The sequence below is a fragment of the Physeter macrocephalus genome, chromosome 21 (genome assembly GCF_002837175.3).
Source record: "Physeter macrocephalus isolate SW-GA chromosome 21, ASM283717v5, whole genome shotgun sequence".
Classification (NCBI taxonomy): domain Eukaryota; kingdom Metazoa; phylum Chordata; class Mammalia; order Artiodactyla; family Physeteridae; genus Physeter; species Physeter macrocephalus.
The window spans coordinates 119,563,627-119,581,784 of NC_041234.1; the positions used below are offsets into that span (position 1 = coordinate 119,563,627).

General features: G+C 38.4%; 1 protein-coding gene across 1 annotated transcript in view; it reads right to left on the reverse strand.

Moving 5' to 3' along the window:
• Nucleotides 1-18,158, reverse strand: part of GABRA3 (gamma-aminobutyric acid type A receptor subunit alpha3) — a 268,649-nt gene that overhangs the window by 131,091 nt on the left and 119,400 nt on the right. The window contains exon 3 of the mRNA XM_024116769.3: nt 8,941-9,062. Within this exon, the coding sequence (XP_023972537.1) occupies nt 8,941-9,062 (122 nt within the window). The remainder of the gene's footprint in view (nt 1-8,940; nt 9,063-18,158) is intronic.

Below are 18,158 nucleotides of genomic sequence, written 5' to 3' on the forward strand. Positions count from 1 at the left end.
AGGAATCAGGCTCCCTGACTTCAGACTATACTACAAAGCTACAGTAATCAAGACAGTATGGTACTGGCACAAAAACAGAAATATAGATCAACGGAACAGGATAGAAAGCCCAGAGGTAAACCCACACAAATATGGTCACCTTATCTTTGATAAAGGAGGCAATAATATACAGTGAAGAAAATATACAGCCTCTTCAATAAGTGGTGCTGGGAAAACTGCACAGCGACATGTAAAAGAATGAAATTAGAACACTCCCTAACACCACACACAAAAATAAACTCAAAATGGATTAAAGACCTAAATGTAAGGCCAGACACTATCAAACTCTTAGAGGAAAACACAGGCAGAACACTCTATGACATAAATCACAGCAAGATCCTTTTTGACCCATCTCCTAGAGAAATGGAAATAAAAACAAAAATAAACAAATGGGACCTAATGATGCACAGCAAAGGAAACAATAAACAAGACCAAAAGACAACCCTCAGAATGGGAGAAAATATTTGCAAATGAAGCAACTGACAAAGGACTTATCTCCATAATTTACAAGCAGCTCATGTGGCTCAATATCAAAAAAACAAACAACTCAATCCAAAATAGGCAGAAGACCTTAAATAGACATTTCTCCAAAGAAGATATACAGATCGCCAACAAACACATGAAAGAATGCTCAACATCATTAATCATTAGTAGGGGTAAGATCGAAATAAAGATACAGACCTACTAGAGAATGGACTTGAGGGTATGGGTAGGGGGAAGGGTAAGCTGGGACAAAGTGAGAGAGTGGCATGGAGAAATATACACTACCGAATGTAAAATTGATAGCTAGTGAGAAGCAGCCGAATAGCAGAGGGAGGTCAGCTCGATTCTTTGTGACCACCCAGAGGGTTGGGATACACAGGGTGGGAGGGAGGGAGATGCAAGAGGGAAGGGATATGGGGATATATGTATATTTATAACTGATTCATTTTGTTATAAAGCAGAAACTAACACACCATTGTAAAGCAATTATACTCCAATAAAGATGTCAAAAAATAAAATAAAATAAAAAACTAAAAATGATAATACATTGAACTTTTAGGATTTCAAAAGTTTTATGTGGGTTGAAATGATTAGAGTGAAACATATAGAATGAAATTTAATAAGGATAAATAGGGAAAATGATGCATTAATGTTTAAAAATAAATACCATAGTACATCGGATTGGGGCAATTGGCTGGTCAATAGTCATGAGAAAAAGATCTGGTGGATTTTACTTGATAAAAAGCTCAGAGTAATCCGAGGGGGTAATGTCATCACCAAATAGGCTAATTCTCTTTTAGGCTACATTAGTCCCTGTTTTACCATGAGGTAACTAGAACATATCTAGAGTATTATGCTCACTTCTAGAAAGCACACTTTAAGTTGGATATTAATAAACCAGGGAGGTCTCCAGAGCAGCATTTCCCAATCTGGTCTATGGGTTACTTACATTCCAACTGAGATCTTAACAGGTGTTTTGGGGGGAGAAACGTCCCATGGTCACAAAAGACTGCATACTAAAACTTCATCCTATATATTCATAATTATCATTAACATATCAAGGAATTTGTATAGTCCTGCATTAAAAACCTAAGTGAACCTAAATGATATAAATATGTATTAAGAGAATGTAAAAGAAACAATAGAAAACTATTAAAATCAATAAGTCAATACAACAAGGTCTCTGGATAGAAAGGCAAATATAAAACCAATCATGGGCTTTCCTCGTGGTGCAGTAGTTACGAATCTGCCTGCCAATGCAGGGGACACAGGTTCGAGTCCTCATCTGGGAAGATCCCACGTGCCATGGAGCAACAAAGCCTGTGCGCCACAACTACTGAGCCTGCGCTCTACAGCCCGAGAGCCACAACTACTGAGCCTGCAAGCCACAACTACTGAAGCCCAGGTGCCTAGAGCCCATGCTCCACAAGAGAAGCCACCACGATAAGAAGCTTGCGCACCACAATGAAGAGTAGCCTCCAATCGCCACAACTAGAGAAAGCCCACGCGCAGCAACAAAGGTCCAGTGCAGCCAAAAATAAACAAAATAAAATAAAATAATTAAAAAATAATAAGACCAATCATATTTCTACACAGCAGTAACAAAATTTAAAAATAAAAATCAAGTCTCAAAGCATTGATTAATCAAAAATATGCAAGACCTCTAAAATGAAAATGCCAAAACATTATTGAGAGAAATTAAAGGAGAACAAAATGTATGGAGAAATATATCATGTTCATCCTTTGAAAGGTTTAGTACTATAAATAATATTTTAAATTCCTCAAGTTAACCTATAGACTCAAGGCAAAGTCAACCCCAGATTTTATTAGAAAATAAGCTGATTCTAAAAGTTATCTAGAAATGCAAAGGGCCATGAATAGCCAAGACAATCTTTAAGAAGAACAAAGCCGGAGGACTTATACTACCAGATCTCAAACCTATCTATAATATAAAGTAATTACTATACAAGTGGCATTTATCATGAGAATGAAGGTTGGTTTAAACATTTGAAAATCAATGTAATTCACCATATTAACAAAATTTTTAAAAAGTCATAGAATCAACTCAATAGACACAGCAAGAGCATTTGAAAAATTGCAATATTCATTCTCGTTAAAAACTTTCAAAACCAGAGTAGAAGAGAACTTCCTGAATTTGATAAAATGCATCTAAGAAAAAGTTACACCTAACATCATACTTTATGGTGAAAGACTGGAAGCTTTCTCTGTAAGATCAAAAACAGACAATGGTGTCTGTTTTCATCTTTTCTGTTCAACATTATATGTGAGGTCGTCAGTGCACCAAAAGAAGAGAAAAAAAACAGTGCATCCATATAGCACAGGAAGAATTAAAACTTTCTTCTCATATGACATAAGCATCTAGGTATATAATCTGATGAAATCTAAAAAAAATGTTACTAGAAATTCCATTTCTGGCATGAAAGCATGACGAGCTCTGCAGACTTGCTCCTCAGTGAAACTTGCAAAATGTATTTTTAAAACTACAATTTAAAGTTTCTGGAAATGGTCCTAAGGGCATACCACAAAAGAAAAGTAAACTATTTATTAAAGAAAATCTACTAAAACTCAGTAAGGAAATCAAGAGTCCAGAATATTTAAAACAAGAACTGTTCCCACCCTCTCCCTTCTCAGATCAGTCTGAAGGAAACTCTACTCCAGACTGGTGCAGCCCAGAAAGAACACAGGGCTCTCTCTTCTCCCAGCTCCCACCTGGAGGGCTATCTTCCTGGGAGAGGCAAGACACCAGCATTTCTCATCCTAGAGCAAGCTACCTATTGCTATGGCTAAATTCTGGGCAAGTTTGGCTGAGAGGTAGGAAATCCCTTCATCCTCCCAGCCCCCATTCATGGAATCTAGACTGTAACTTGGGCATGGCACTGCTGAGGTTACTGTGCCCTCAAGTGTCCTTGATCTGGTTCATGGGGCAGTGGTCCATGCTGCAAAAGGCAAGCTGAGGAGACCTGGAGCTGCTGTCAACCCCAGTCATGGGGCCTTGATTTAAGGTTAGTCTTTTCTAACACAGTTATCTAGTATTATAAGTTTTCTTTAATTTAGCACTACTTTATACCATGTTTTAAATTTTGTTTAATTGAAAAGGTTTTAAATTTTTTCTTTTGAGTTCTTCTTTGACTTATATTTTATTTAGAAGTATATTATTTAGTTCGCAAGTACTTGGATATTTTCCAGATATATGTTTTTAATTTCTAATTTTATTCCTTTTGGCCAGACAACATACTTTGTATACTGTGAATTATTTTAGTTTTTTTACAACAAAGAATATGGTCTGTCTTGGTAAATGTTGTCGGTTCAGTTGAAAAGAAGGTGTATTCTGCTGCTGTTTGTTGGAGTGTTCTATAAATGACAATTAAGTCAAGTTGGTTGACAATGGTTCCTCTTTCTGCTACCTTTACTTAGTTTGTCTACTCGTTATATTGTTTATTGAGAGAGGAGTGTTAAAATCTCTAACTCTAATTATAGATCATCTCTTTCTCCCTTCAGTTTCCTGTTTTTGCTTCATGTCTATGATTAGGTGCATAAATACTTAGGACTGTTATGTACTCTTTTCTTTCTCTTTATATTGGAGCATAGTTTATTAACAATGTTGTGTTAGTTTCAGGTGTACAGCAAGGTGATTCAGTTATACATATACATGTATCTATTCTTTTTCAAATTCTTTTCCCATTTCAGTTATTGCAGAATATTGAGCAGAGTTCCCTGTGCTATACAGTAGGTCCTCATTGGTTATCTATTTTATATATAGTAGTGTGTACATGTCAATCCCAAACTCCCAATCTATCCCTCTCCCCCACCCTTTCCCCCTGGTAACCTTAAGTTTGTTCTCTAAGTCTGTGAGTCTGTTTCTGTTTTGTAAATAAGTTCATTTGTATCATTTTTTTTTAGATTCCGCATATAAGCGATATCATATATTTGTCTTTCTCTGTCTTTAAAGTGGGTTTCTCTCAGGGACCAATTTTGGGTCTTTCTTTTTATCTATTTTGACCATCTCTGCCTTTTAAAATAGATGTTTAGATTATTTATATTTAATGTGATGATTAATATGGTTGCTATTGGTTTTCCATGTGTTTCATCTATTCTTTGTTACATTTTCCTTTTTCTGTCTTCCTATTTTTTTATTATCCATTTTATAAACTTTCTTTCTTTATTAGCTATAATTTTTAAGTTCTACAGTACACATTCTTAATTTATTACAATCTACCTACAAGTAATAATATCATATCACATCATGTGCAGTGTATTTCCATTTCACCTTCTGGCCTTTGTGCTATTGTTGTCATACAGTTTCCTCACATATACATTATAAACAACACAATACAATGTTATTATTTTTGCTTTAGGTAGTTATTTTTTAAAGATATTTAGAAAAAAAAGAGACATATTTACCCACCTATTTTCCATTCTTGTTGCTCTTCCTTCCTTTTTTATACATCCATTTTAATTTTATTTATTTATTTTATTTTAATTTTATTCTATTCTATTCTATTCTATTCTATTCTATTCTATTCTATTCTATTCTATTCTATTCTATTCTATTCTAATCTATTCTATTCTATTCTATTCGGCTGTGCCGAGTCTTAGTTCCGGCATATGGGCTCTTAGTTGCTGCATGAGGGATCTAGTTCCCTGACCCAGTATTGAACCCGGGCACCCTGCATTGGGAGCATGGAGTTTTAACCACTGGACCAACAGGGAAGTCCTATAGATCCATATTTCTATCTAGCATCATTTTCCTTCTGCCTGACACATTTCCCTTAACATTTCTTGCAGTACAGACCTGCTGGTGATGAATTTTTTCACCTCTACATGTTGGAAAAGGTATTTATTTTACCTATGTTTTTAAAATATATTATCTCTGGTGCAGAATTCTAGATTGACATTTTTAGTATTTTAAAGCTGTTGCTAACTACCTTCTTGCTTCCCTGTTTCTGACAAGAAGGCTGCTGTCTTTCTAAAATTTTCCCTGTGTATATAAATGTTCTGTTTCACTATGTTTGCTTCTAAGATTTTCTCTTTATCACTAGTTCTAAGCAATTTGATAATTTCCCTTGGTGTTATTTTCTTCATGTTTCTTGTTTGTTGAACTTGGTTTGGGCAGATTATAATTTTCATCAAATTTAGAATATTTTTGACTAGATTTTCTTCAGAGACATTTTCTGCCTCTCCCTTCATATAATCCAGTTACACTTATATTAGGCCACTTGAAGCTATCCCACAGTGCACTGATGTCCTGTTCACTTTTTCAGTCTTTTCTTCCCTCTGTGTTTCATTTTTGCTAGCTACCATTACTATGTCTTCAAGCTCATCAGTCTTTTCTTCCTCAGTGTCTAATCTGCTGTTAGTCCCATCTGGTATATATTTCACCTCAGATATTGTGCTTTTTATACCTAGAAGTTCAATTTGCTTTTGTTTTTTTAACTTACGTGTCTCTACTCAACATGCTCATATTTTCCTCTACTTTTGAACATATGGAATTTAGACATATCTATTTTAATATACTTATCTACTAATTCATCTGTGCCATTTATGCATCTGTTTTTATTGATTGGTTATTCTGCCTTTTTGGGTTATATTTTCTTGCTTCTTTACATGTCTGGTAATTTTTGACTAGATACCAGCCATTGTACATTCACTTTGTGTAAATATTCTTAAACTTTGTTCTGAGATAATGTTCTGAAAACATTTTGATATTTACTTTTCAAGCTTGCTTTTAAGCTTTGTTAGTTGGGACCAGAACAGCCTTTGTTTGGGGATGGTTTTGCCATGCCACTGAAGCCATATTCTTCTGAGTACCCTACCCTAACCCCATATATTGCAAGTTTTTCCACTCTGGTTGGTGGGAACACAAGTTATTCCCAACCCTATTATTCCATCTGCTGTAGTCCAGTGGTCCTTTCCTCAACCTTGGGCTGTTTCCTTATATGCATGAGCTGAGCGGTACTTACCTGAAAACTTGAGGGAAATTCTCAGCAGATTTCTGGATCTTTCCCTCTGCACAACTCTCACTTATCCATGCACCTCTTGCTTCTTCTCTGCCCTACAAATTTTAGCCATCTTGGCCACCCCAAATTCAAAACTCTTTCTCATCAACTGAGGGAGTCCACCAGGCACTATGTGGATTCTCCCTCCCCACACTGCAGCCTGAAATTTATCGAGGCAGTAAGATGATATAATCCTATGGCTCAGCTTGTTTGTTTCCCTTCTTTCAAGAATCACTGTCCTGTGCTGCCTTTGTTCAATTTCTGATAACTACTATATACTATGTTTGTTCATTTCTTAGTTGTCTTTTAAGAAGATAAATCTGATTCCTGTTACTCCATGTTAGCCAGAGCAAAAGGCTCTATGCATATTTTTCATGGGTACTCAAACTCTGCATGTCTACAACTAATTTCCACCTCCTTCCTCTACCCTCTTTGTTCCAACCAAACTCCAAAACAAACAGAATAAAACAAAATACTACTGTTCCTCCTCCAATATTCCTTATTTTAGAAAATGGCACCACTCAGTCATCTAAACCAGGAACTTAGAGGTTATCATTTTCTCCTCCCTTTCCCACTAATCCCATAATTTAATCAGTCACCAAATTCTCTACATTCCCACAATCATCACCTTCATCCTGGACAACTGAAATCAATTTGTGGCTGGTCTTCTCTTCCTCCAATACTGTCCTGTTCCAATCTATTATTTATACTAAAGCAAGAGCCATATAGCCTTAATCTAAAAACAAACAACACCGGGCTTCCCTGGTGGCGCAGTGGTTGAGGGTCCGCCTGCCGATGCAGTGGACATGGGTTCGTGCCCTGGTCCAGGAGGACCCCACATGTCATGGAGCAGCTGGGCCCGTGAGCCATGGCTGCTGATCCTGCGCGTCCAGAGCCTGTGCTCCGCCATGGGAGAGGCCACAACAGTGAGAGGCCCACATACCGCCAAAAAATAAATAAATAAATAAAATTAAAAATAAAAACAAACAACACCAAAAAAAGACCATGCAAACATATCTTTAACTTTAATTAATAAGTGAGTTTATTATAGTGGTATAGGTATAGTAATTCCCACACTATTTACTATTTTATGTATATTGTAGAATAAAACAAATTAGTAAATCAATGAAGAATCATTTGTTCGACTGGAATTAGTGGTATCAGTATAGACTCATTACACATGCACATACACATATATGTCTACATTTATACACATATTTGTATATATGTCTATATGTATATATATGAATAGATATATAGGTGTGCGTATATGTATATATGTAGTTTTCTATTTTCTCAATTCTGTCCACTGACAGGTCCTAGAAGCAAATGACACCCAGTAGCAATGAAAATACCTAGCACACAGAAGTTGGATTTTAAATATAATTTCCCCCACAAAAAGATCCTGTTTCTTCTTGGAAAAAATGATTGATTATAAGGCTGAATAAGGGAGAGTACAAGTCTGGAATATAATGTTATGCCATAAAGTCAAAAAGTGCTCAAAAATGAGAATATATCAAAAGTCAGCTTGAATAGGCTCCCACTAAGCAAACACAGGAAATTATGAACAAACATTATAATCAAAATAGATAATAATATATAATAATATTAATGGATTACAATTCATTGAATAAAATAAGAATCCATCTGTTCATGCTGATAGTTACCTAATTAACTAAAGAGAAGGAAAGGGTTTTATTACAATAGAATATCTTATACTAAATGTAGATAATTGGCAAAAGTTGAATATGAACTACAGATTAGAAAATAGTATTATGTCAGGTCACATTTTCTGAATTTAAAATTTCATTATAATTTTATAAAATAACTTCTCTGTACTAAGAAAATACACACTGAAGTATTTAGGGATAAAGGGTTATGATATCTGCATCTAATTCTCAAATGGTTCAGGAAAAAAACATAAATACATTGGCATACTTGCCCTTTCAATATGGTCCATGAGGTATTATAATGCATTTACTTCATTGCGATCATATTGCTGATCATACTAAACTGAGATCCCATCTAGCCATCAGATTTCTCCTCTTTGGAATATCAAGCTGATATGTGCTCAGGGTTTTTAGAACAAAGACATGTTTCCCAGCTGTTCCTGGGACACACCTGCCATCCAGGCAGGGATTGGTATTTTATTACCAGAAATGGGTGTGGCCAAATGTTGTGGTTTAATACCCTATATGCATTTACCTAAGTGAAATTTGGAACCTTCCAAAACCAGACCAGAGAGATTGACCATTGAAATGAAGGATTAGAACTAATTTCTAGTGCTCAGAGGGAAGAAACTCAGCTTTACACTAACCTCATTGATCAAGACACTATTGAAGGTACCTTAAGAATCTTTTTAGATGACAATAGCCAAGAAGATCTTGAAACAATAACTGACCTCCAAGCCCAGGTCGCAGCCGGTTGTCATAGCCATCCAGAAGACGATCCAAGATTCTGGTGAATATAGTGATGTTGTCAGTGCTGTCATCAGGAATATCTGGAGCATGCTTCGGAGAGAGTCTGAGGCAGTGGAAGAAAAAGAGACACAAAATAATAGTTCTTAATAGCAAACAATTAAATGTCTAACACTTTAATTCAAGAAAATGTCAATCAGTAGACTGGGCCAATTAAATAGCTTTGTACCTCAACCAAACCAGCAAGCACTTTGGCATGAGCTTTACCAAACATACAGTCCAGCCCCAACCCAGCAGTGGAGAAACACCAGTAGAAATCTTGGACAGGACATCTGTGGGAATAATACCTGGCATAAAGTTGATTTATCACATTTTGTTTCATGAACAAAAGGGCCTCAAAAAAAAAATAAGGAAAATTTTGTTAACTTACCCCTTTTCTAGCCTAGAGAAACACAGGTTCACAGGATAACAGAGCCAGAAAGACCTTTGAATTACATGTAATCTACCTATCTCTCGCCCTATGGAGGTAGGGCAACAAAGCAATAGCAGTCCTTTAAAGGTTAAAGCTACCAGAACTCTTAAGAGATTCCTAATCTCTTTCATTTCATACATGGGGAAATAAGCTCAGAGAGAACACCAAATTTTCCCACAGTCGTATTGCTAGTGAGGGTCAGAGATAGAACTATAATCCAAATTTTCTGATTTTCTAGAGACCCTCAGCTACCTTCTGCTTATCCGGTGTGGATGCCTTCTGCAAGCCTTTCCAAGCAGTAGGCACTTTACCAATCACCTAATCAGGCCGAGGCTGTGACTAATGCTTTCACTTTATGAGGAGGAGCTTGGTGTGGTTTGACAGGACTAGAAATAAAGAAAGGCCCTGGGTAGTTTTGGGGAAAGAGAGATATAGTGAAGGAAATGGCTGTTGCCAAGGGTCAAGAAGCATGGTGTAGAATCAAGTAATAATCTAGAAGTCAGGAATCCTACATCCTAGTGCCAGCTGTATTTGTGATTTGGAGTAGACAATTAAGCAAATTATAGTCCTATAGGTCTCAGTTTTACCCATTCTTACTTTGGACCCAGAAGGTTGCCATTAATAGATACATAATAACTATTCATAGCATCCAGTTAATCGGGGCAATAAGAGACAGGTTAACAGTGAGAAGGAATCTTGAGAGGCAATCAATATGTCTTCCCGCCAAAATCGTAGGAACATCTGAATTGAATAGTTCTCACTCTAAACTGCCACTCCCTAGCTGAGAAACTTTGAAAAGTCATTTTGAACCCAAATTCCTTAGTTCATAAACCTAATTCAATTCACATAATCGTTCAATGCATCTTTAATAAGCATCAACTATGTGCCTATAGAAAAAAAAAACACAGCATAAAAAAAGGTAAAACTAGGTAATCTCTCCCCTGCTTACCGGTGTTCTGAGAGACTCAAATGATAAAATGGATACACGTGGAATGAAAAAGGTACCTAGGCTTAGAAAGTCTGGAGACATGAATTTGAATTTATTAGTTGAGTGACCTTAAGCAAGTCACATAACACCTCTAGTAATAGCTTTCTCATCTTTAAAATTAAAATAACTCCATTGATATGTTGTATCAATATTAAATAATAGATTAAAATTTCCAGACTTAATATCTAGAAGTATTCAAAGTTTGTTTTCTCTTTTGTAAAATGGTAGTTTATGTACTCGAATGCATAATTCAAATGTAAATAGTCACAACAAAATATTGGCACCCCCATCAGCCAAAGCCATAAGGAAAGCTTTGGCCAAGAAGCACTGGAAACCAGTGAAGACTAGAGGTGATTGGCTGGTTTAGTGAAGACTACCAGAAGTGATACAGATACCTCATTTGGAAGGGGGAAGAAAGAAGGAAACTGTAGTGCAGAGCTAACAAACCGACATCAATATGCTGAAGAGATAAAAACAGACACCCTGTCAGGTCTTGGCTCACATTTGACTTAATCACCAATATTCTGAATCCATCTTACATGGGCTGTGGGGAGACAGGCTACAGGAGCTCAATTGATTTTGTGAAAACCTCTTTCTCATTTTCCCTTAACTCTCACTGCGGGGAGTCTTGACCCTGGTTAGCCTAGTTTGATTTCTGGGAAATAGGTCTATGAATTGAATGAAAAGCCAATTTTTTGATTACTGGAATGGGATAAAAAATAGAATCCTCACAGAGTCATAGCAAGCTATAAAGGGCTTCAGAGATATCCACTCCAGGTGGATTTATAGATGGGAATTGTAAAGTCCCTGAACATAAGTTTTAACCACACTGAGTGTTAATGGAAAAGTTAAAATTTGGATCCAGAATTCCTGAATATAAGGCCAATATACTGTGCTGCCTCTCTTACTGAAATAATAACTTCCTTGATGATGCATTTCCATCCCTTGCTGACTCTGTGTTGATAGTTAGCAGCACTCTTCACTAATAACTTTTAAAATTTAAGTCAAAAATCAATGCTAAATATCATTCCAAAACAATTTTCAATAGATTTCTCTATGATTTTGCACTTGATTACTGATAAATTTTTCTTCTTATGTGGTAAACTATAGCAGGGGGAGCTGGAATCTTGTTTAATCTAGAACGCAAGTTAGAACTCTCTCTTCTTAAATAACTGAAGTGCAACAAGCTGAAGATTCTGTAGTTTGTACCCACCCAAAATAGTCTGGGGGAACAACAAAGAATCATAGTATGTCAGGATTATGGAGGACCTTAGAGATCATATAATTATTTCCCTTCATTTTACAGATGGACAACCTAAGACACCAACAAAAGAAAGGGATTGTTTAAAGCCACATGCTTATTAAGTTGATGAGACTGATGCAATAACCATGCTTGTTTTGCCTTATATCTGTCATTACTGGCTGGACTAAATATGATATTAATAATGCATCATTTAAAATGAAAATGATGTTACTAATACAGTATCTCTAGGTTAGGCAAGTTTAGTCATTTTTCGAGTCTTAAAAATGGAATAGTGGTAAATCCAAAGAACTAGGGTCAAATGAACAGAGTTTTAGTCCTGACTCTGCCACTAACTGATCATGTGAACTATTTCCTTGCATGTGAAATAGAGATAATTCCTCAACTTATAATGCTTTTGGAAGAAATAAGTAAATAAGATAATAAACATAAAATTGCTTTGTAAATGGTAAAGCTCAACATACACTGAGGTTGATCATTCCTTTTCCCCCAAACTCCTGAAAATGTAATGAGACAACTTTGAAAGACATGCACTTCTATGCTATGGGAAAAGTTAAGCTCACCGAGTGATTAAGTTCAGGGTAAGTAATAAGTAATAGTATTAGTTCAACTACATTGAGGAAGGTCCCTTATGTGTCTATGTCACGGGGAAGGAGAAGAGGCACAGATGTGGAGTTGCTGATACAGTTCATAAAACAACCCAAAGAGAGGATAAATTTACTTCATTAAAAGGATGGCATTTCCCCTAATACTGTATATCTCCTGGGGGAGAACAGATTTTAAAAATAAAGAAAATTCAAAATTACTATGCAGAAGGTAATGTCAACAAGATGGAGAGGTCTCAAAGCTCGTCTCCCCCTTACACACACACACACACACACGCACACACATACACACACAAATCCGTAAGAACAATAAATAACTACAAACTGAAGAAAACAGCTAAAGGAAAGCTCTAGAAAACAAAGAAGCAGTAGCAAAAACCTGAGGAGCTCAAAAATCAAGGATGGCCACATAGAAATGTACAGGAAGCATGCTACCTATGTCACCTCATCTCCCAGTCAGGACCTGCTCTGAACCTGGAAGAATCACCTCTGAGGAAGTTCACCACACAGGGAGAAGGAGGGCAGGAGAACCCCAGCAAGCCTCACCACTGTGGACGTTTGCAGCTTTTGCTACCGAGGTCCCCCACAGTCTTCCCTGATTCTGATGTCAGGTGATGAAATGGAATGGCCCCCTCCACATCTCTACTCCCGGGAGCTGTCACTGAGGTGAGACTTGCCCTCAGGGTCCCCAGCTGCAGCTGTGCACCACTCTTAGGAATCAGATGCCACAGCATCTTTCCATATACGAGATTGGAGCTGCCTCTGCTCTTCACCCTCCCCTGGCCACAGTCAAGGCTTTGTCCCACCTTCACCAGGAAAGCCTCTTCTGCCCTGGCCTAGCCCCCTTGGTTATAAGTCACACTTTGGCTGCCATTATCCAGGCTTTGCTGCTGTTACCCTGAGTCCCACCCACCAGGTTCCAGGACGGGGCTCTGAATCATCATTGCCAGTGGTGCTAAAATTGCCCTGAGCCCCACCTCTTGGGTCCCAAGTCACTCTTAGACCTCCATTATCAGGGTCCTGATGCTGCCATCTGGGACCCACCCACTGCATTCCAGGTTGTGGCTCTGGGTCTTCACTGCATGGGATGCAGCTGCTGCCCTGGGCCACACACCCCCATCCAAGGTCAAGACTCTGAACTGTCATTGCTGAGGTGGGCTCCACTGCCCTGAACCCTGAACTCTGGATTCCAGGTTGTGGCTCTGGCCCATCACTGCTGAAACCAGGCTACCTCTACCCTGAGCTCTCCACCGACCCCCATCCCAGATCAACGCTTTGAAACATCATTCCCAGGTGTGTTACCACTGACCTGAGCTCTCCCCTCAGGTTTCAGGTTAGGGCTCTGACACATGATAGCTGGAACTAGGTAGCCACTGCCCTGAGCCCCATCCCCTGGGTTCCAGGTCACAGCTCTGACCATCATTGCCAGCATTGTGCTGCCACTGCCCCGTGCCCAGGTCCCTGGATCCCAACACATAGCGTTAACAGACTACTACCAGAGTTGTGTTACTGCTATCCTGCAACTTCCCCCTGGGGCCAGAGTTGAAACTTTGACCCACCATCCCCAGGCTATGCTACTACCGTACCCTGGTCCCTGGGCTCAAACCACCATTGTAACTTGTCATCCCATGGCTTGTGCCACTGCTGCATTCTGCCCTCTCCCTACCAGCCAGAGTCACAGTGGTGAGCCCCTGAGACCCAGGTACTGGTTCCATGGGATATCTACACATGCCCACACCCTAGAAACCAGTGATATAGCTGCAGCAAGTGCACCTGTGCTCCAGGACCCAGGTGCTGTGTTAGTCCCATGTGCACTGGAACCTTGGGCATTGGCTCTGAGGGCTCTGTGTGTCAGCAGGCCAGACCAGGCATTGAGAAGGATCTCCTCAGCTAGAACATCCTCCCATGGGCAAAAAAATAAGGGGCGAGAACAGGAAGACCCCAGTAGCCTTAGCCTCTGAAGATTCCAATAGCCCTATCTGCCATTGCCACCTGCAGGTCCTCTGCAGCCTTGGCCACAGAAGACCCCCACAGTCTGGCCAATGGCAATGCCTGCCAATGGAGCAGCATGGAGACTACACCACTGTGCCTCCCCAGGAACCAAGGATGCTGCATCCCACCCAGCTGGTGCCTTTTAAAGCTACCTCCAGGTGAAAGTCTTTCACTACTGTAGCCAGTCCAAAAAGAATGGAAGAGGTGAGTGCACCCTTAAATGCACAGACATCAATACAAACCCATCAGAAACATGAAAAAGTAAGGAAATGTGATACCACTAAAGGAACAAAATAATACTCCAATAACTGACCCCAAAGAAATGGAGATCTGTGAGTTATCTGAAAAAGAATTCAAAATATAAAGAACTCCTACATGCCAATTAGAAAAAGAGAAACAGCTCAATTGAAAATGGGCAAGGGATAAGAAACAGATGGTTCACGAAAGAGGATCCAGAAATGTCAAGACACAAAAGAAAAGATGCTCAACGTTACTGGTAACTGGGAAGATGCAAGTTAAAACACCAAGGGAATTCATCTCATAGCCAGCATATGTGCAAAGGCTGAAAAGTTTGGTAATAGCAAATACTGGGGAACGTGTAGGGACCAGGAATTATTCTGAGGGTCAGATGATGCAATTACTTCCAGGAGCAATTTGACAGGATCTAATGGAGTTGAAGATGTACAGTCCTTGTGACTCAGCAATTTCAAGTCCATTCGACTCTACTAGAAACTTTCTTGCTTGAGCATAAGGAGGAAAGTACAAAGTTTTCTCTACTGTACTGTTTTAATTGCAAAACATAAATATGAAATAACGCTTGCTCAGTTAGAGAATGAAAGTGTAAACTCTGGCTTATGCATATGATCCTAGACAGCAATGAAAACGAATAAATTAGATTGACATGTGTCAAGCCAGATAAAGCCAAAATCAAAGCCAAAATCAAAAACCTGAATAACACTGGGCTTCAAAAGGATATGTATAATTTGACATCATTGTTGTACAATTTTAAAACTCATAAAAGTTTTATATTTTAGACATTTGTGAACTGTACATTGAGAAAAGTATAAAAATGCATATCTGCATAGTGTTCAATTATTATAAAGTGAACCTCTATGTAACCAGAACCAGAAAAGCCCCTGTGCGTACTTTTCTAATCCAACCCAGCCCCTCCTGTTCCCCTATAGGTAACAACCAGCCTGAATTTTTGTGTGTATAATTAATAATAATAATAATTTTAAGGATGCTTAATGAGATTCAAGTGAACACAGATAGACAAATCAATGTACTCAGGAAAACAATACATGAACAAAATGAGAAACTCAACAAAGAAACAGAAATTTTAAAAAAATGAACCAAACAGAAGTTCTGAAGATGAATACAATGGATAAAATGAAAAATGCAATAGACAGCTTCAACAGTATGCTCAATCAGGCAGAAGAAAGAATCTGTGAGCTTGAAGACAGATAGTTTGATATTATCCAGTCAGAAGAGAATTAAACGAAAGAAATTAGAAATTAGAATGAAAAAAGTACTGTATAGCTCAATATTTTGTAATACCCTAAATGGGAAAAGAACTTTAAAAAGAATAGATACAGGTATATGTAAAACTGAATCACTTTGCTGTACACCCAAAACTAACATGACATTGTTAACCAGCTATACACCAATATAAAACAAAATAAAAAAACAGAGGGGAAACAGAGACTCTACTCTTGTAGGACACACACAAGGTCTTGCAAGCACCGGGACACAGGGCAAAAGCAGTGACTTCATAGGAGCCTGGGGCAGACCTACTTGCTGGTCTTGGAGCATCTCCTGAGGAGGCAGAGGGCAACTGTGGTTTTCTTGGGACATAAAAGCTGGAGGTGAACATACCTGGGAGTACCCATCTGAAGGCTGACATCTTGCTTGGACATTAGCACCAAGACCTGGCCCAATTCAACAGCCTGTAGACTCCAGTGCTGGGACACTTAGGGCCAAACAGCCAACGGGGCAGGAACACAGTCCCATCCATCAACAGACAGGCTGCCTAAAGACTTCCTGAGCTCACAGCCACCTCTAGACACTCCCTTTGACATGGCACTGCCCACCAGAGGGCCAAGACCCAACTCCACCCACCAGTGGGCAGGCACCAGTCCCTCCCACCAGGAAGCCTGCAGGAACCTCTAGACCAGCCTCACCCACCAGGGGGCAGACACCAGAAGCAAGAAATATACAGTCCCACAGCCTGTGGAACTGAGTCCGCAAACACAGGTCAGAATCTACCTTGGGACCAGCTGGTCCCTGGCCCATGGGTGATGAGAGAGTACTACTGGGGCATATAGCACATCCCATACAGATGGCCACTTCTCCAAGCTGGAGAAACATAACTAACCTTCCACATACATAAAAACACAAATACAAGTTTTAGAAAAAGTGAGACAGCAGAGGAATATGTTGCAGACGAAGGAATAAGATAAAACCCCAAAAGAACAACTAAGTGACATGGAGGTAGGCAATTTACCAGATAAAGAATTCAAAGTAATGATCATAAAGATGATCCAAGATCTTGTGAAAATAATGGATGCACAGAGCAAGAAGTTTTTAACAAAGAATTAGAAAAAATAAAGAACAACTGAACAGTTGAAGAATACAACAACTGAAATGAAAAATACGCTAGAAGGAATCAATAGCAGAATAAATGAGGCAGAAGAAGGGATACATGAGCTGGAAGACAGAGTGGTGGAAATAACTGCCATGGAACAGAATAAAGAAAAAAGAATGAAAATAATGAGGACAGTTTAAGAGATTTCTGGGACAATGTCAAATGCAGCAATATTCACATTATAGGGATCCCAGAAAGAGTAGAGAGAGAGAAAGGACCTGAGAAGATATTTGAAAAGAGAATAGCTGAAAACAACCCTAACATGGGAAAGGAAGCAGTCACCCAAATCCAGAAATCACAGAGAGTACCATACAGGATCAAGCACAGGAGGAACATGCTGAGACACATAGTAATCAAACTGACAAAAATTAAGATAAAGAGAAAATTTTAAAAGCAACAAATAACATACAAGGGAAACCCCATAAGGTTATCAGCTGATTTTTCAGCAGAAACTCTGCAGGCCAGAAGAGAGTGGCATGATATATTTTAAGTGATGAAAGGGAAAAACCTACAACCAAAAATACTCTACCCAGCAAGGCTCTCATTCAGATTCGATGGAGACATCAAAAGCTTTACAGACAAGCAAAAGCTAAAAGAATTCAGCACCACCAAACTAGCTTTACAACAAATGCTAAAGGAACTTCTGTAGGTGGAAAAGAAAAGGCCACAACTAGAAACAAGAAAATTATGAAATGGGAAATCTCACTAATAAAGGCAAACATACAATAAAGGTAGGAAATCATCCACACACAAATATGATATCTAAACCAGTAATCGTGAGAGGAGGAGAGTACAAACGCTGGATATTTCCAATGCATTTGAAATTAAGAGATCAGCAATTTAAAACAATCATGCATATATGTAGACTGTTATATCAAAACCTCATGGTAAACACAAACCAAAAATATACAGTAGATATATACACAAATAAGAAATAGTAATCCAAACACAACACTAAAATAGTCATCAAATCACAAGAGAACAAAAGAGGAAAGGAAGAAAAGAGACGTACAAAAACAAATCCAAAACAATTAACAAAATGGCAGTAAGAATATACATATCAATAATTACCTAAATTTAAACGGATTAAATGCTCCAACAAAAAGAAACAGACTGGCTGAATGGATACAAAAACAAGACCTGTATAAATGCTGTGTACAAGAGACCCACTTCAGAACTAGAGACACATACAGACTGAAAGTGAGGGGATGGAAAAGGTATTCCATGCAAATGGAAATCA